This window comes from Hemiscyllium ocellatum, chromosome 33 (assembly GCF_020745735.1).
Source record: "Hemiscyllium ocellatum isolate sHemOce1 chromosome 33, sHemOce1.pat.X.cur, whole genome shotgun sequence".
NCBI lineage: Eukaryota > Metazoa > Chordata > Chondrichthyes > Orectolobiformes > Hemiscylliidae > Hemiscyllium > Hemiscyllium ocellatum.
This window is the reverse complement of record NC_083433.1, coordinates 19,133,574-19,154,336: the sequence shown is the minus strand read 5'-3', so window position 1 is coordinate 19,154,336 and position 20,763 is coordinate 19,133,574. Positions and strand designations below refer to the sequence as shown.

At 46.0% G+C, this 20,763-nt stretch overlaps 1 protein-coding gene across 1 annotated transcript in view; it reads right to left on the bottom strand.

Annotated features, from left to right (window-relative positions):
* Nucleotides 1-11,687: 11,687 nt before the first annotated feature.
* LOC132831418 (uncharacterized) overlaps nt 11,688-20,763 on the bottom strand; it is a 37,332-nt gene continuing 28,256 nt past the window's right edge. Inside the window, exons 3-5 of the mRNA XM_060849552.1 lie at nt 20,201-20,308; nt 17,835-17,899; nt 11,688-12,086 (exon numbers count right to left, since the gene is read on the bottom strand). Coding sequence (XP_060705535.1) covers nt 11,808-12,086; nt 17,835-17,899; nt 20,201-20,308 — 452 coding nt within the window. The 3' untranslated portion in view covers nt 11,688-11,807. The remainder of the gene's footprint in view (nt 12,087-17,834; nt 17,900-20,200; nt 20,309-20,763) is intronic.

Here is a 20,763-nt window from a genome sequence, read left to right as displayed (position 1 = left end):
GGTGAATCGAAGAAATTCTAGAGGCAGAGCCACGTTACCGTGGGGTGTGGCTTTATTGTGGGAGAGCCAGAGTCAACAAGGCCCAGGCAGCTTTTAGGGCCTGGGGTGTGGCAGAGCTAAAGGAAAACCTCTCTGTCAGAGCGTGTCTTTCATTATTGATCTGATTTGATTTATTATTGTCACATGTACCTAGGTACAGTGAAAAGTTGTGTTCTACATGCAGTACAGGCAGATCATACCATACAAAGGGCATTAGGGTAATAGAACACAGCGAGGAATACAGTGTTACAGCTGCAGGGAAGACGCACAGAGAGCAAGATCAACATTAAATCTAAAATTTGAGAGGTCCATTCAGCAAAATTGGGGAAAGAAGCTGTTCTTGAACCTGTTGGTACGTGTGTTTAAGCTTTTGTATCTTCTGCCCAATGGAAGAGGGTGGAAGAGATCATAACCGGGGAAGGGAGGGGGGGGGGGGGGGGGGGTGGGAGGGGTCTCTGTTGATGTTGGCTGCCTTCCTGAGGCAGTGGGAAATATGGACGGGAGTCAGTGGATGGAAGGTTGGTTTATGTGATGGTCTGGGCTGCGTTCACAACTCTCTGTCATTTCTGATGGTCCTGGGCAGAGCAGTTACCATACTAAGCCATGATGCATCCAGACAGAATTCCTTTTGTGGTGCAGCTATAAGTATTGGTAAGAGTTTTTACAGGTATGCTGAAATTCCCAGCCTCCTGAGAAGTAGAAGCGTCGGCGTGCTTTCTTGGATACGAGGGCTGTCCTAAATCATAGGAAGAAGAAGCCATTTAACCCATTGCCTCCGTTCCACCAATCAATAAGATCACAGTTCAACTGAAAGCAAATTCCATATATACCTGCCTTACTATTTATTATTGTCACATGTATTGAAATACAATGAAAAGTGTTGTTTTGTGTTTTATCCAGACAAGTCATACATTACATGAGTACATCAGTGTAATAGAACAGAATGTGGAATATAGTGTTACAGCAACAGAGAAGGTGCAGAGAGAGATCAATTCTAATATATGAGAGGACTGTTTCATCAGTCTGATAACAGAGGGGAAGAAGCTGTCCTTGAATCTGTTGGTATGTGGTTTCTAACTTTTGTATCTTCTGCTAGATGGAAGAGGGTAGAAGAGATTATAGCTGGGTTTGAAGGGGTCTTTGATTACATTGGCTGCTTTCCTGGGAAGTGTAGACAGCATCAGTGATGGAAGGCTGGTTGTGTGATGGACTGGGCTATGTTCACAACTCTCTGTAGTTTTTCAATCTTGGGTAGAGCATTTGCTATCCCAGTGTGATGCATCTGGACAGAATGCTTTCTCCTCTTCATACCTTTGACTTTTAAAAATGTATTGTTCTCATTTTTATATTGATGTTGTTTAATTGGAGATTGCAGCAATCTAGCATCTACATGACCAGTCCAATATTTACCCAGCCTCATCGCCATGGAAACTGAATTTCTTGGCACTTGGCACAAATCAGTACCATGGGGAAAGTTTGACATCTGCATGTTGGATCAGCAAAGAGACACAGACACCAATATAATTTGCATGTTACTAAAATGTTTAATTTTAATTAAGGATTTGCATCAACATTTGAGGAAGTTTTCTCAGTGAATGTCCAAATCAAGTGATCATAATTTCTAAAAGGATGCATGCCCCAATTTGATTATGTTAATGGATGAATTAAGGGGTATAAATAAGGTTGACAGGATGTGTCTTTTCCTTAGGATGGGGGATTTCAAGACTGAAGGGCATATTTTTAAGGTCAGAGGAGAGAGACATGAAGGCAATTTTTTTTACATGGAGGATGTGTGGGTTGAACCTCCTGAGGAAGTGATGGATGTGGGTAGAATTAAATCATTTAAAAGACATTTGGATAAGTGTCGAGAGCGTGGTGCAGGAAAAGCACGGCAAGTCAGGCAGCATCCGAGGAGCGGGAAGTCGGCACTTCGGGCATAAGCCCCTCATCAGGAATGGGATAAGTATTTGGATAAGTATATGAATTGGAAAGATTTGGAGGGATATGGGCCAGGAGCAGGTAGGGGGGGGACTGGTTTACTTTGGTATTATGTTCGACACGGACTGGTTGGACCGAAGGGTCTGTTTCTGTGCTGTATGACTATGATTTTGGGATACTGGTCATGAATATGGTCCCTGCACAATCTGAGTTATACAGCATTATTAAATGTTCAATGTCTAAACGCATCCAAGGACAATTTCATCAGCCCTAGGCCTCTTGCAGCCAATAATTTGTGACTTCCATACTCTCACTCCAGCTGCTACATCCTCTGAACACACCAACTAATTGTATAATCAATAAACAATGGTTTCATTAAAATTGAGGAATCTGAAATGTTGAGATGTTTGGATGTGGGTGTTGCTCAGAGTAGATGGGAATGGGTTCCCATCGAGTTGTCCTTCCAGCATTGAGTTATGTGTCTTTTTTGGGAGGACCCAGAAGGTCGCTTCGCTGAAGGTTGTCATGCGAATGGTGAGGAAAGCTAATAGCAGGCTGGCCAGCATAGCGAGAGGATTTGACACCCCTAGGAGTAGAGGTGTCTTGCTGCAATTATACAGAGCCTTGGTGAGGCCGCACCTTGGGTATTGTGTGCAGTTCTGGTCTCCTAGTCTGAGGAAGGACATTCTTGCTACTGAGGGAGTCCAGTGAGGCTTCACCAGACAGATTCCCGGGATGGCAGGACTGATATATGAGGAATGACTGGATCGACTGGGCTTGTACTCACTGGAATTTAGAAGAATGTGGGGTTGGAGGGGGAGATCTCACAGAAACATATAAAACCTGGTGGGACTGGGCAGGTTAGATGTGGATTAAATGTCCTTGATGTTGAGGATGTCCAGAACTAGGAGTCACAGTCTAGGAATAAGAGGTCAGCCATTCAGGACTGAGATGAGGAAGAATTTCTTCACTCAGAGAGTTGTGAACCTGTGGACTTCTCTCCCACAGGAAGCTGTTGGCGTCAGTTCCTTAGATATATTCAATAGGGAGCTGGATGTGACCCATGCAGCTAAAAGGATCAATGAGTCTGGAAAGAAAGCGGGGGGGTGGGATACTGAGAGTGCATGATCAGCCATGATTTTACTGAATAGTCATAGAGTCATAGAGATGTACAGCATGGAAACAGAACCTTTGGTCCAATCCGTCCGTGCCGACCAGATATCCCAACCCAATTTAATCCCACCTGCCAGCACCTGGCCCATATCCCTCCAAACCCTTCCTATTCATATATCCATCCAAATGCCTCTTAAATGTTGCAATTGTACCAGCCTCCACCACTTTCTCTGGTAGCTCGTTCCATTCATTAACCACCCTCTGTGTGAAAAAGTTGCCCTTTAGGTCTCTTTTATATCTTTCCCCTCTCACCCTAAACCTATGCCCTCTAGTTCTGGACTCCCCAAAACCATGGAAAAGACTTTGCCTATTTATCCTATCCATGCCCCTCATCATTTTGTAAACCTCTATAAGGTCACCCCTCAACCTCCGACGCTCCAGGGAAAACAGCCCCAGCCTGTTCAGCCTCTCCCTGTAGCTCAAATCCTCCAACCCTGGCAACATCCTGGTAAATCTTTTCTGAACCCTTTCAAGGTTCACACCTTTCCGACAGGAAGGAGACCAGAATTGCACACGACATTCCCAACAGTCGCCTAACCAATGTCCTGTACAGCTGCAGGCTCAAAGGGCTGAATGGCCTACTCCACCTATTTTCTGTTTCTATGTAAAGTGAGGTTTGCCGGTCACCATCTGCTGTGTCCTGTAGATGTCAGCCGTTGCTGTCAGTACTCCTGAGGGAATCAGGTGGCTAAAGGACATTTTGTTTGTGTAACCCCCCCCACCCCCCCACAAGATTTGCAGTTGAATATGTGACTGGGGATCTGCCCAGTCAGAACATCTATCTCTAAACAAGGATCGCTGCTTGGAGTCCCAACCTCATTGGCGAGTGTCCACTCGTGATGCCCTCCTGGCCTTGCCATGCTCCACCTGGCATTACTGGGTATATCTGAGTGGCAATTGCTTAGAGATTATTTACCCTGCGTGCAGAAAAATCCTGTCCATCAAACAGAATTGTTTGCTAATCACTGTCCCTGTCATTGTATTGGGCCCATAACAGTCAGCTTTCTCAGCAAATGAACCACGGAACGGTGCGTGCGTGTTTTGTATTTAAGTGCTTTGAAGGCATGGATTGAGATTTTACATCCTGGGTCTGAATGAGGAGCTGTCTGCTCCATAGGATGTGTGGGTACAATTGGAATCTTGTTCAAATGGGGCGGCATGGTGGCTCAGTGTTAGTGCTGCTGCCTCACATCACCAGGAACCCAGGTTCGACTCCATCCTTGGCCAACTGCTTGTATGGAGTTTGCACATTCTCTCCAGGTCTGCGTGGGTTTCCTCCGAGGGCTCTGGTTTCCTCCCACAGTCCAAAGATGCATGGGTTTGATGGATTGGCCATGCTAAGTTGCTCATAGTGATCTGTTGGATTAGCCATGTGAAATACAGGGTTCTAGGGATAGGGCATGGAGCTGGTCCTGTGTGGGCTGCTCTTCAGAAGATCGCTGTGGACTCGATGGGCTAAATGGCCTGCTTCCACACTCAATGAAATGCGAATCACATCTAACTGTGCTGTCGAAGGGTAAGAAAGGCTTGTTGCAGGATAAGATCAGCTGTGAAGCCACAATTAACACTGAGTTTATATCAGACAGACGTTAAGTCGCTAACTAACTCAGTGGTGCTTGTCTTAATCTCCATCAATGCCCAGTGGTAAAGCTCACATCACTCTTAATTTAGTAAATGTTAAACTATCACTTGTGTAAACAGCTGATGACAAATCCCAAGGCTTTTGCTCTGAAGAGTCTGAAATGAAATGTTGTACAGTTCTTGTATGTTCCTGTTTAATTCTCATTTGTCAGACAAAATGATGCATTTATAATGGATGTGCTTTTAATGTGGAGACACGTAACACTTGTACTGTCAACAGTGGAGTGGATTGTCCAGAAATCTAATGGAATTTCTACAATTAAATAACAATAAACAGACACAAAAACACTGACCTTAAAAGATGTGGTTTCCTTTGTGCAGCATTCACCAAGGGGAAATAGTTAACCTTTAGAAATGGTACAAAATGAGAAGCATCACTTTGTTCACCCATTATACACCTCTGGACTTTTATTTTTCAGTCTCCAATGAGGGGTGTGGTGGGTTGGGCTCCAGAAATGTAGAAAGATACCTGTATCTTCCTGTACCTGTACCTGCATCTGCACAGTTCCCACTTTGGCCTCCATTGTTGTTGTGATACGAGGTGGCAAACCACCAGCAAACGTGATTTAGATTTGATTTATTATTGTCATTTGTATATACGTCCAGTGAAAAGTTTTGTTTTGACTGCAGTACAGGCAGATCATAACGTAGAGATCATCGGATGATAGAACAGAGCAAGGAATATAAGGTTATGGCTGCAGAGAATTTACACAAAAAGCATGATCAACATTAGGTTTGAAATTTGAGAGGCCCGTTCAGAAATCTAATGATGTAGAGATGCCGGGTTGGACAAAGTCGGAAGTCACATGACACCAGGTTATAGGCCAACAGGTATATTATAAGTATTTTCACCTGAGGAAGGGGCAGTGCTCTGAAAGCTTATGATTTCAAATATGTCTAACGGTGGGGGAGAAGTTGTTCCTGAATCTGTTGGTTTAAGCTTTTGTATCTTCTGCCTGCCAGAGAGGTTGGAAGAGATTATAAACCGGGGTGGAAGAGGACTCTTAATGATCTTGGATGCTTTTCTGAGATGGCAGGAAGTGTAGATAGAGTCAATGGATAGAAGTTTGGCCTGCGTGATGGACTAAACTGTGTTCACAACTATCTGTAGTGTCTTATGGTTCTGGGCAGAGAAGCTGCGATGCATCAGCTACAGGTTACTCAGCTACAGGTCACTCAGCTACAGGTCACTCAGCTGCAGGTCACTCAGCTACAGGTCACTCAGCTACAGGTTACTCAGCTACAGGTCACTCAGCTGCAGGTCACTCAGCTGCAGGTCACTCAGCTACAGATTACTCAGCTACAGGTCACTCAGCTACAGGTTACTCAGCTACAGGTTACTCAGCTACAGGTCACTCAGCTACAGGTCACACAGGTACAGGTTACTCAGCTACAGGTCACTCAGCTACAGGTCACTCAGCTACAGGTTACCCAGCTACAGGTCACTCAGCTACAGGTCACTCAGCTACAGGTTACTCAGCTACAGATTACTCAGCTACCGGTCACTCAGCTACAGGTCACTCAGCTACAGGTTACCCAGCTACCGGTCACTCAGCTACAGGTCACTCAGCTACAGGTTACCCAGCTACAGGTCACTCAGCTACAGGTTACTCTGCTACAGATTACTCAGCTGCAGGTTACTCAGCTACAGGTCACTCAGCTACAGGTCACACAGGTACAGGTTACTCAGCTACAGGTCACTCAGCTACAGGTTACCCAGCTACAGGTCACTCAGCTGCATGTCACTCAGCTGCAGGTTACCCAGCTACAGGTCACTCAGCTACAGGTTACTCAGCTACAGATTACTCAGCTGCAGGTTACTCAGCTACAGGTCACTCAGCTACAGGTCACACAGGTACAGGTTACTCAGCTACAGGTCACTCAGCTACAGGTTACCCAGCTACAGGTCACTCAGCTGCATGTCACTCAGCTGCAGGTCACTCAGCTACAGGTTACCCAGCTACAGGTCACTCAGCTACAGGTTACTCAGCTACAGATTACTCAGCTACCGGTCACTCAGCTACAGGTCACTCAGCTACAGGTTACCCAGCTACAGGTCACTCAGCTACAGGTTACTCAGCTACAGATTACTCAGCTGCAGGTTACTCAGCTACAGGTCACTCAGCTACAGGTCACACAGGTACAGGTTACTCAGCTACAGGTCACTCAGCTACAGGTCACTCAGCTACAGGTTACTCAGCTACAGGTCACTCAGCTGCAGGTCACTTAGCTGCAGGTCACTCAGCTACAGGTTACCCAGCTACAGGTTACTCAGCTACAGATTACTCAGCTGCAGGTTACTCAGCTACAGGTCACTCAGCTACAGGTCACACAGGTACAGGTTACTCAGCTACAGGTCACTTAGCTACAGGTCACCCAGCTACAGGTCACTCAGCTACAGATTACTCAGCTACAGGTCACTCAGCTACAGGTCACTCAGCTACAGGTCACTCAGCTACAGATTACTCAGCTGCAGGTTACTCAGCTACAGGTCACTCAGCTACAGGTCACACAGGTACAGGTTACTCAGCTACAGGTCACTTAGCTACAGGTCACCCAGCTACAGGTCACTCAGCTACAGATTACTCAGCTACAGGTCACTCAGCTACAGGTTACTCAGCTACAGGTTACCCAGCTACAGGTCACTCAGCTGCAGGTCACTCAGCTACAGGTCACTCAGCTACAGGTTACCCAGCTACAGGTCACTCAGCTACAGGTTACCCAGCTACAGGTTACTCAGCTACAGATTACTCAGCTACAGGTCACTCAGCTACAGGTCACCCAGCTACAGGTTACCCAGCTACAGGTTACTCAGCTACAGATTACTCAGCTGCAGGTCACTCAGCTGCAGGTTACTCAGCTACAGGTCACTCAGCTACAGGTCACTCAGCTACAGGTTACCCAGCTACAGGTCACTCAGCTACAGGTTACCCAGCTACAGGTTACTCAGCTACAGATTACTCAGCTACAGGTCACTCAGCTACAGGTCACTCAGCTAAAGGTTACTCAGCTGCAGGTTACTCAGCTACAGGTCACTCAGCTACAGGTTACCCAGCTACAGGTCACTCAGCTACAAATTACTCAGCTACCGGTCACTCAGCTACAGGTTACTCAGCTACAGGTCACTCAGCTACAGGTCACACAGCTACAGGTTACTCAGCTACAGGTTACTCAGCTACAAGTCACTCAGCTACAGGTCACTCAGCTACAGGTTACCCAGCTACAGATTACTCAGCTACAGGTTACCCAGCTACAGGTTACCCAACTACAGGTTACTCAGCTACAGGTCACTCAGCTACAGGTACCCAGCTACTGGTCACTCAGCTACAGGTCACTCAGCTACAGGTTACCCAGCTACAGGTCACTCAGCTACAGATTACTCAGCTACAGGTCACTCAGCTACAGGTTACCCAGCTATAGGTCACTCAGCTACAGGTCAGTCAGCGGCAGGTCACTCAGCTAAAGGTTACAATTGTTTAATCAAGTGTACGCTTGGAAAACAAGCCTTAAAAAGTCTAAGACTGAACTCAGGAAGAGATGCAAATTCTTACTTCCTTTACACTGTCAGTCATGTACTCAATTTTAATATGGTTACTTTACAATCACATATTTCCCACAGTACATGCATCAGGCATTATTCTTCCCTAACCAAGGGTCCCCTCCACTCCAACCATCCTGCACCTGCTGTAATCTAGGCTACATCCTTGTTCTCATCACCCACTCCCTGGCCTGGCTCCTCACCGTGGTCTTGTTCCTGATCCTGTCTAATAACCTTCTGTCATTTTCTGTTTATATCTCATTTCAGTAAAAGACACTTTTTAACTGTTTAACCCTCATTTAACCCTTTCACTGTGAACCTCTCTACTGCTCCCTGCTCAGTTTCTAACGTTCCTGCGTGAACGAGCATGGGACATAACTTTGTAATCTAAAAGGTACTGTGTAAACTTCTACATGTTGTTGGTCCCCTGACAAAAACAAATTGTAGCTCCCCAGTCAAGTGGAAGAAGGTGTCTACATTGTGTTTTTGACTGACTTTAGGTGGATATGGAGTAAACATGAAGTAAATATTTGGCTTCAGTTACCATGGCAGCTGTCTGTCAGAACATAGGCTTTAGAAGCAGGAATAGGCCAATCATCAGTTCCTCCCTCACCTCTATCCAAGGCCCTAAAGGAGCCTTCCACATCCATCAAAGTTTTACCTGCACATCCACCAATATCATTTATTGTATCCGTTGCTCCCGATGCGGTCTCCTCTACATTGGGTAGACTGGGCGCCTCCTACCAGAGCGCTTTAGGGAACATCTCTGGGACACCCGCACCAATCAACCACACCGCCCCGTGGCCCAACATTTTAACTCCCCCTCCCACTCTGCTGAGGACATGGAGGTCCTGGGCCTCCTTCACTGCCGCGTCCTCACCACCAGACGCCTGGAGGAAGAACGCCTCATCTTCTGCCTCGGAATACTTCAACCCAGGGCATCAATGTGGACTTCAACAGCTTCCTCATTTCCCCTTCCCCCACCTTATCCTAGTTCCAAACTTCCAGCTCAGCACTGTCCCCATGACTTGTCTGGACTTGTCCTACCTGCATATCTCCTTTTTCACCTATCCACTCCACCCTCTCCTCCCTGACCTATCACCTTCATCCCCTCCCCCACTCACCCATTGTACTCTATGCTACTTTCTCCCCACCCCCACCCTCCTCTAGCTTATCTCTCCACGCTTCAGGCTCACTGCTTTTATTCCTGATGAAGGGCTTTTGCCCGAAACGTCGATTTTATTGCTCCTCGGATGCTGCCTGAACTGCTGTGCTCTTCCAGCACCACTAATCCAGAATCATCAGTTTGAGACTGTCCCACCTCAACTCTGCATTTCTGCCTAACCCTGATTCCCATTGTTAAGCAAGGATAACCTTTTTATATGCTTGCCCAGACATATGATATGGGCTGCTAGTGCTGGGCTGTGGTGGACAAAGTCAGAAGTCTCATGACACCAGGTTATAGTCCAACATGTTTATTTGAAATCTCAAGCTTTCGGAGTGCTGTTCCTTCACCTGATGAAGGAGCGGTGCTCCAATGGCTTGTGGCTTTGAATAAACCCTGTTGGACTATAACTGGTATCGTGAAACTTCTGACTTTGCCCAAAAACTGGTCGAACCTGGAGCGCTGTGATCTCTACCTCAGCGAGGACAGGGAGGCTGGTTCAGATCAACCCCAGCTGAAAATGTGTTGCTGGAAAAGCGCAGCAGGCCAGGCAGCATCCAAAGAGGAGAATCGACACTTCGGGCATGAGCCCTTCTTCAGGAAGGTGTGATTCTCCTGCTCCTTGGATGCTGCCTGACCTGCTGTGCTTTTCCAGCAACACATTTTCAGCTCTGGTCTCCAGCATCTGCAGACCTCACTTTCTCCTCAGATCCACCCCAGCCAGAATGGGGATCCAGAGTGGTGCTGGAAAAGCACTGCAGGTCAGGTAGCATCTGACGTTTGGGACATTTCAGACAGGAGCCACTCCTGATGAAGGGCTTTTGCCTGAAACCTCGATTTTCCTGTTCCTCGGATGTTGCCTGACCTGCTGTGTTTTTCCAGCACTGCTCTAATCTTGACTCTAATCTCCAGCATCTGCAGTCCTCACTTCCACCTAGAATGGGGATCCATGCTATTGGCTTCAACCTGATCTCAGTTCCTATTGACTGCGCCAGCCAGACTCCAGATCCCTTTGTGCATGAGTCAGATCGTGCTCAATACACCATCCCCTGCCTGATATGAGCTTTGTTATGTCAAAATTATTATTGCATAAAGACACAATCTCAGCTCCCTCTTTAGTTAAGCTGCAGCTAATTTGGGCCTGTGTGAACACAGAACACTATTTTTCAAACATCCAGTATTTATTGGGGAATAGATTCAGTCTGGTCAGACATCACAGACCTGATTGGTATGTTTGGCAGATGTCAAGCAGAAAGCTTAGCAGCACGGTGGCTCAGTGGTTAGCACTGCTATCTCACAGCACCAGAGACCTGGGTTTGATTCCACCCTCGAGGACCTGTCTGTATGGTGTTTGCACAATCTCCTGTGTCTGTGTGGGTTTTCTCCTACAGTTCAAAGATGTGCAGGTTAGGTGGACTGGCCATGTTAAATTGCCCATAGTCTATGGAGATGTGCAGACCGGGCAGATTAGGAATGCAGGGGAAGAGAGTGATGGGTCTGGGTGGGATGTGCTTTGGGAGGGTCGGTATGGGTTGAATGGCCTTCTACTGCACTGTGGGATCCTTTAAAGACTGGTTGCCAGAAATGGGATGGGTAATTCTGTCATGCACTTGAGAGATTGTGGAGTGAGTTACGTCACTGCAGTATTCCTAGCCAGTGACCTGCTCTTGGAGCCACAGTGGTGATACAGATCATCCAGTCAAGAGGTGCATTGAAGTGGTCAAATCACGAGATATTGAAGCACGAAGATGGACTTCAGCATCAGTGGGCTGAAAGAGAGGCAAAGCCGGATGATATTACTGAGGTGAAAATAGGCCATCATGAAGATTACACTAAAAAAAGAGGCTGGAAGCTTACCCAAGATCAAATGTAACCCCAAGGTTGCCAACAGATTGACTTAGTCTCAAACTGTTGCCAGGCAGAGGAATGCACTTGCCATTCAAAATCAATGGCTTCAGTTTTCCCAATATTTAATCAGAGAAAGTCTCTGCTCACCCAGGAAATGGACATCAGGTGAGCTGCAACATCAATTTTTGCCACACTTTAGTGAAGGAATCCTAGGTGATAGGGTGCCATATGAATTTGATTGGCAATGACACAGGCCTGGGAGCAGGAGCTTCTCCGCTATAGTTCCTGTTAATTGACATTAGACATTGTGGGAATGGACACAGGAGAACAGATAGAGACGGGGCATTGTGAATTTAAGTTATATAATGTTGCAATCTTCTGAACATCCGGTGGACAATAGGTCCCTGATAACAGTCTAAAGCAAGTTCAGGATGCAGCATTGAAATAAGGGCCCCTCCATCATGATTAAGATAATCTTTCCTTCCTTCTTTTGTCCATTGCTATCAGATCTAAGGCTGAGTAAAGCACTTCTGTTTCCTCTGGCATTCGCTGTGTCCGTGGCAATTGTTTGTGCCATAGCAACGCCTGCCGTGGTGACAAATCAGGAAGCCTTGGTAACTGCTCCTCTGACAACTGTTGTTCCCGTGGTAACCACAGGTCCCCTGGTAACTGCTGCTCTGGTGATAACCGCTGGTCTCCTGGCAACTGTTGCTCTCGTGGTAACCGTCGGTCCCTGGGGAATGGCTGCTTGTGAGAAAATAGAGAATTTAAAGGTCTACATAAGGAAAAGTAATCTTCTGGACATTGCATGTGAAAATGTTCTCATAGAGAAAGGGAGACAGAATGACTGACTATTCACAAACACAGGACATCGCAAAGCATTTTACAGCCAGTTGTGTATTTTTGTGAACTCTTGTAACTCTTTCATAAAAGCAATTCAGACAAATTAGCTCAAGGGCTTCTTTAAACAGGACACTCCATGTGATGAGCAAAAAGAAAGGGGTCTTGCAGAGCAGCATTCCTCCCTCTGTATCACAAGCCTCAGGTTCAAGCCCCATTGATGGCCGTTGACCTGGTTGTGGCCCAAATATGTCACACTGCCCATGATTAAGCTGTAAGTCTTTCTGACGTAACAATGGCAGGCAGACCAGGGGCAGAGGCTCTTGTTTGCTCAGAACCATGAGATGGCTGTAAAACAACAGCCTGCCCATGTTAACAAGAGTTCATTGTTTTCATTTGGCAGTGTCTGGGAGGGATGCCCAAGAACAGAGAGAACAACTGATGGTGACATTATTAATTAAGGGATAATTGAGTGAGAACTGTGTGTGTAGAGGGAACAAGTACTCAGTGAAGTTGGTGTTTTGTGATGTGCAAACTGAATTTAAATTATGACCAGAAAAGTATATCAGAGATTATGTCTAATCAACCTTCTAACCTCTGGCTTTGAATGTGCATTCACAAGTTCCTGCCACAGTCAAATATTTATCCTCCTCCTAATGAACTACCATGCACACAGACACATGCGCTAACATACATACACAGACACACACTGCACACACACAGTAACACAGACACACGCATGCGTGCACACAGATGCACACGAACACAGACAGACACGCACGCACATACACATGTGCTAACACAGATACACACACACACACACACAATGAAATAGACACACACCGTGGCACACATATGAAGACAAATAACAGGAGTTTCTGAAATTAAAGCAAGATGTGGCTCTTTAATGTTGCAAATACATCTCCAAGCGTCTGCTGGAACACTTCAAAAGTATTTTCCACTCAATCGGATATTTCAGTGTGTCTATAGCCACAGGGAGAGGCTCGTCAGCCAGCCAGAGTCTGCTTGCCCACAGCTGCCAACATCACCCCTCTTGACCTGCAGATGGTCACCATGTCAAGGCCCAGTAGGAGCACAGCAAGATCCCACAAACTGAGATGTCATGGTGACCAAAATGATCTGTTTTGGTTGAGAGATAAACATTGGCCAGGATACTGAGGAGAGATGCTCTGTCCTTCCTCACAATAGCTCCGGGAATGTTTTACGCACCCCTTTGAGTGTGTTCAGCTCCCCTGAAAGACAGTTACTTCCTGCAGTGTAGCGTTCCTTGGCGCTAGCCCAGGATTCAATACTCAAAATCTGATTGAAGATTTGTAGCTCGGGTATCCGTTGTTGTGGTTCTGCTCGCCGAGCTGTAAGTTTTTGCTGCAAACGTTTCGTTCCCTGGCTAGGGAACATCATCAGTGCGGTGGGAGCCTCGTGTGAAGCGCTGCTTTGATGTTTCTTCCGGTATTTATATTGGTTTGTTCTTGCTGCTTCCGGGTGTCAGTTTCAGCTGCAGTGATTTGTATCTGGGGTCCAGGTCGATGTGTCTGTTGATGGATGTTCTTGCCATTTCCGGGTGTCAGTTTCAGCTGTAGTGGTTTGTATATGGTGTCCAGGTCAATGTGTCTATTGATGGAGTTTGGGGATGAATGCCATGCTTCTAGGAATTCTCTGGCTGTTCTCTGTCTGGCTTGTCCTATGATAGTGGTGTTTTCCCAGTCAAATTCATGTTGCTGGTTGTCTGAGTGTATGGCTACTAGAGATAGCTGGTCGTGTCGTTTTGTGGCTAGCTGATGTTCGTGGATGCGGATTGTTAGCTGTCTTCCTGTTTGTCCTATATAGTGTTTTGTGCAGTCCTTGCATGGTATTTTGTAAACTACGTTAGTTTGGCTCATGCTGGGTATTGGGTCCTTTGTTCTAATGAGTTGTTGTCTGACAAAGAAGAAACCATGGTATCATTCGACGTGACGGCACTGTTCACTTCAATTGACAAAACCCTAGCCAGAGAAACAATAGCCAACCTACTGGACATACATAACAGAACACAGGAGGCCGAACCTATCAACAAGGACGGCATACTTAAACTACTGGACCTGTGCCTCACCACACACTTTACATTCAACAAACAGATATACGAACAAATCAACGGAACACCCATGGGATCACCAATCTCGGGACTCATAGCAGAGGCAGTTATGCAAAGATTAGAACATACAGCCATACCACAAATCCAACCCAAACTCTGGATCAGATATGTTGATGACACCTTTGTAATCATCAAAAACACAGATATAGAAAAAACACACAGAATCATCAATGCCACACTCACAGGAATCCGATTCACACGAGAAGAAGAAAAGGATAGCCAACTCCCATTCCTAGACGTGTTAGTAGAGAGAACACCCAACGGAGAATTCACCACAAGGATACACAGGAAACCAACACACACAGACCAAGTCTTAAACTATGAAAGTAACCACCCCAACACACACAAACGAAGCTGCATCAGGACACTATTCAAAAGGGCCACAACACACTGCAGTACACCAGAACTGCGAAAAGAGGAAGAGGAACATCTATACAAGGTATTCGCCAAAAACGGTTACCCACGCAACTTTATCACCAGATGCCTAAGAGAAAGACCACGGAACGAGGACATGCCACAACCAAAAGGACTAGCCACTCTACCATACGTCAGGAGTGTCTCAGAACTGACAGCCAGACTACTGCGACCCTTAGGACTCATAACAGCACACAAGCCAACATCCACGCTCAGACAACAACTCACTAGAACAAAGGACCCAATACCCAGCATGAGCCAAACTAACGTAGTTTACAAAATACCATGCAAGGACTGCACAAAACACTATATAGGACAAACAGGAAGACAGCTAACAATCCGCATCCACGAACATCAGCTAGCCACAAAACGACACGACCAGCTATCTCTAGTAGCCATACACTCAGACAACCAGCAACATGAATTTGACTGGGAAAACACCACTATCATAGGACAAGCCAGACAGAGAACAGCCAGAGAATTCCTAGAAGCATGGCATTCATCCCCAAACTCCATCAATAGACACATTGACCTGGACACCATATACAAACCACTACAGCTGAAACTGACACCCGGAAACAGCAAGAACATCCATCAACAGACACATCGACCTGGACCCCAGATACAAATCACTGCAGCTGAAACTGACACCCGGAAGCAGCAAGAACAAACCAATATAAATACCGGAAGAAACATCAAAGCAGCGCTTCACACGAGGCTCCCACCGCACTGATGATGTTCCCTAGCCAGGGAACGAAACGTTTGCAGCAAAAACTTACAGCTCGGCGAGCAGAACCACAACATTCAATACTCAAGTTGTTGGATCTGGTTTCAAACCCACAACCTCCCCTGGACTATTGATCACTGAATCCAAGGTGACATTACCATTGACAGCAGGAATAAGTGGCTCCAGCGAGAGCCAACGCAGGAACTGGGTCTACCTCCCTTTCTTGGCATTCTCAACCCATCTACAATCTTTGACATAGTTGAGAACACAATCCTCCGCTAACGCCTCTCCACTGTCAGATGTTGTGAAACTTGAAAGGGTTCAGAGAAGATTTACAGGGATGGTGCCAGGGTTGGAGGAATTGAGCCAAAGGGAGAGGCTGAACAGGTTGGGGCTGTTTTTCCTGGGGAGCCGGAGGCTGAGGGGTGACCTTAGAGAGGTTTATAAAATCATGAGGGGTATGGATAGAGTAAATAAACAAGGTCTTTTCCCTTGGGGGAGTCCAGAACTAGAGGGCATAGGTTTAGTCTGAGAGGGGAAAGATAGAAAAGAGACCTAAGGGGCAATTTTTTCACACAGAGTGTGGTGTGTGTATGGAATGAACTGCCAGAGGAAGTGGTGGAGGCTGGTACAATTACAACATTTAAAAAGTATCTGGATGGGTATATGAATAGGAAGCATTTGGAGGGATGTGGGCCAAGTGCTGGCCAATGGGACTAGATTGGGTTGGGATATCTGGTCAGCATGGACGGGTTGGGCCAAAGGGTTCTGTTTCCGTGCTGTACATCTCTATAAGTCTATGACTCTATGACTGAACCTTTTATTTCTGTACCCAGGCACCTTTGTACCTAAGATGGCGCCACAAGTGGCGACTTGTAAACTTCTCACTGTGAGTACATGTGACAATACAGCTAATTCTAAGATTCTCACCAAGATGAGGCAGGAAAGCACTCTCCTAGTTTCAACGTCATCTGTCTAAACGTAGCCAGAGATTTCATTCTTTTTATGCTTTGCCATGTGACCTCTGCAATCCTCAATGATTCTAACCTTCGACCTCCATATACCCCGCCCTTCAGTGACACCATCTGAAAACATCATGTTTATGATGTCATAACATTGCTGATATTTCATCACCATCTCTCCCGCCTCCTCCAATCTCGCTATAGTCTCAGACCTCATGGCTGACATGTGTTACTTGATGAGCACAAGTGACTCCGTCCCTCTCCACAGCAACCATCTGAGGCCTGACCTGACCTGACTTTGCAACTTGGCGGCCTTGTTAGACGTCCCAAGGTAAGCTTTGGTTGGATAGGGTACAGAAGGGATTGACCAGGATGCTGCCGGGAATGGAAGGTTTGAGTTATAAGGAGAGGCTGAGACTTATTTATCTGGAGTGTAGGAGGTTGAGGGGTGACCTTGTAGAGATTTATAAAAGGGGCATAAATAAAGTGATTGGCAAGAGTGTTTTCCTGGGGGTCGCAGAGTTCAAAACTACAGGACATATTTTTAAGGTGAGAGGAGAAAGATTTAAAAGGGGCAACGTTTTCACACAGAGGGTGGTTCATATGTGGAATGAGCTCTCAGAGGAAGTGATAGATGTAGGTTCAGTTACAGCAATTAACAGACATTTGGGCAGGTACGTGAATAGGAAAGGTTTAGAGACATATGGACAAAATGCAGGCAAATGTGACTGGTTTAGTTTGGGAAACTTGGTCAGCATAGATGCGTTGGACTGAAGGATCTGTCTCTGTGCTGTATGATGTTATGACTCTACTAACACCATTACTAAGCCCTGTTTCTACATTGGTAGCACTATCTTATGCTACCCCAGTACATCTGCTGGTGGACCAGGGAGCAGTAAAGCCGATGGCTTTTATTGCTGGAAAGGTAGGTGACTTACAGTAAAGAAGGGGAGGAGATGGCCTAGTGGTATTAGCACTGGACTATTAATCCAAAGACTCAGGTAATATAATGGGGACCTGGATTCAAATCCTGCTATGGTATATGGTAGAATTTGAATTCATTTTTTTAAAAAAAATCTGGAATTAAGAGTCCAATGAACCTATTGTTGATTGTCAGGGGAAAAACCCACTAATATCCTTTAGGAAGGAAACTGCCATTCTTACCTGGTCTCGTCTCGACTCATCTATGGCCTATTAGAGTTTGGACCCATAGCAATGGGGTTGACTCTTAATTACCCTCTGGGCAACTAGGGATCGGCAATAAATGTTGGCTCGGCCAGTGATACCCTCATCCCATGAATGAATTTTTCTTAAATGTGGGTTTTCAGGAGTGTCTTAAAGGTGGACAACAACTTGAGAGTGGAGAGGTCTCAAAAGAGAATTCAAGACATACTCACCCTGGAACCAACTTCAGTTAACTGTGGGGCTGGAGTCCAAATATTTGACGGTAAGTTATTTGCACCTGAATGTATCAAAGAGGCACAAATGTGATTACAATGTCCAAGGAAATTACAATGATCTCTACAATATCTCATCCTGCTATACCACCAATTAATGCTTGCACTCCTCCCAGCCAGGTGTTCCAGGTTCAAGTCCCACCCCAGGACTTGATGGTGATGGGCTCATCCCACAGTTGGAGTATCAAATTGGAAATCCTCCCAACACACCGGCAATGGCAGATGGTAAGAGCAGGAGAAATTCCTGACTCGCCACATGATGGAGCCTCTACCAGATTGCAACATGCAAGTAATAGTGCATTGGGCTGTCTGAGTGAACTGAAACTCAGCACCTTCATGCTCAATGAAGGAGGAGCCCAGCTCATCTGTGCAAAGGACAGGACTGAAGCATTTATAACCAGCTTCTGCTGGACGTTGATCCATCTCAGCTATCTCCTGAGGTCCCCAGCATCACAGATGCCAATCTTCAGCCAATTCACGTCATATGGTATCAAACAAATGGCTCTAGGTATTGGGTTACCGCAAAGGCTAAGCAACCTTCCAATACCGCCCCATCAGCTTCCTCTCCATCATCAGTAAAGTGATGGAAGGTGTCATCCACAGTACTATCCAGCACTACCTGCTCAGCAATATGCTGCTCAGTGATGCCTAGTCTGGGTTCCGCCAGAGCCACTCAGCCCCTGATCTCATTATGGCCTTGGTTCAAACATGGACAAAAGAGCTGAAATCCAGACAGGAGGGGACAGTGACAGCCCTTGACGTCAAGGTCGCATTCAACCAAGTGTGGCATCACAGAGCCCGAACAATTCTGGTGCGAATAAAAATCAGGGGAAGTATTTCCACAGGTTGCAGATATACCTGACATTAATGGAAATGGTTGTGGTTGTTGGAGGTCAGTTATCACAGTTCCAGGACAGCTCTGAAGAAGTTCCTTAGGGTAGAGTCCCAGGCCCAACCATCTTCAACTGCTTCATCAATGACTTTCCCTCCATCACAAGGAATTGGGGGTAATTCGCTGGTGATGGCACATCGTTCAGCACCAATCGTAACTCCTCACATACTGAAGCAATCCAAGCCCAAATGCAGCAAGACCTGAACAATATCCAGGCTTAGGCTGACAAGTGGTAAGTAATATTCACACTACACAAATGCCAGACAATGCCCACCTCCAACAGGAGTAAACCTAGTGAGCTCTTCTTGACATTCACTTCATCACTGAAGTCCCCCACTATCAATGCCCTTGGGGTTACCATTGATCAGAAACTGAAATGGACACAACCAAATAAATACTGCGGCTGTGAAAGCAGAGGATTCTTTGGCAAATAACTCACCCCTGACCCCTCAAAACCTGTCTGTCATTTACAAGTCAGGAATGTGACGGAATACTCCCCACTGCTTGGATGGGTGCAGCTCCGACACCATTCAAGAAGCTCAATACTATCCAGGACATCTACAAACATCCACTCCCTCCAGTACCAATGCTCAGTAGCAGCAGTAGGTACTATTTACAAGATGCACTTCAGGGGTTCACCAAACATCCTTAGACAGCACTCTCCAAACCCAAAACCACTATCTTCTGGAAAGCAGATACATTGGAAGACCCCTATAATTCCCCTCTCAGCCACTCACCATCCTGACTTGGAAATCAACATTCCTGCAGTATCGCTGGGTGAAACTCCTTGGATTCCCTCACTAACGACATTGTGGATCTACCTACACACCAAAGACTGCAGCAATTCAACAAGGCAGCTCACTATCACCTTTTCAAGGGGCAATTAGGGTCTGACCCAGCCCAGTTACAGCCATATCCCATGAAAAAACAAAATAGAATTCTAACAAGAACAATCTCAAACTTGTCTTTTCTCAACAATCTATTATAAATAAGATCAAGAAGAAAGCAATGGTTGAAATCTGAGCTCAAATTTGATTATCCCGATTCCAAGAGAATTCACAGAGCAGAAACTAAGGTGGTGTCTGGCAACACTGGAAATGAACTTGCTAATCACAAGAGGGACAATACTAAAGCCAGAAAGGGAAGCCCCTAGCTTCCATCTCTCGCTTGTGCTGAGATAATATCTCTGGCAGACAACAGGAGTTACAATTGGTTGTGGGCCTGGTGGGTCTCAAATGATTTCAATAGGTTTGCAATTGGATCCAGGCAAGTTAGAATTGGTTTCCACACAGTAACAGTTGGTTCTGGAGACGTTACTTTTAACTATATGCTCACTACGATTAGCTTAAGTACCAGTGCTTCAATCCATGGCCCTTGCTGCCCAACCCCTCACCCTACCCAAACAGACAGGTACCTTTGTGTCTGCAGCAAGTGAAGTAAATGAGAACGCAGAGCAGTGTTATTATTAACAGCCCAATAACTGAACCCAAACACCACATCAACAAATCCAGGCCATTCAACCCTGCAAAGAAGAAATAAAACATGAACATTTGCAGTGAATAACAAAGTTTTAACACTCCTGCATAGAAAATAGAGAGTTAGAGAGCTCACCTAGATACAATTTCCATTCTGTCTGCATTACTTGAACTGAATTTTATTAAATTCCATATATTTTTAGGGCTCGGCAATGAAATAACTCCAGGGAGGCTGGTATCCCATCACCAAGTTACCCTTTATTTACAACATGCAGCGTACAAGGAGTCTGACCAGGCAGTTCACAGCCACTGCCCAGATGGAGGAGAATCCCTGATACACCTGCTTATCTTTTTTTTTCTATTTTTTTCTTTTTATTTTTTTTTTCGTTTCTTTTTTTACACCTGCTTTGTGGGCGGCACGGTGGCACAGTGGTTAGCACTGCTGCCTCACAGCGCCTGTAGACCCGGGTTCAATTCCCGACTCAGGCGACTGACTGTGTGG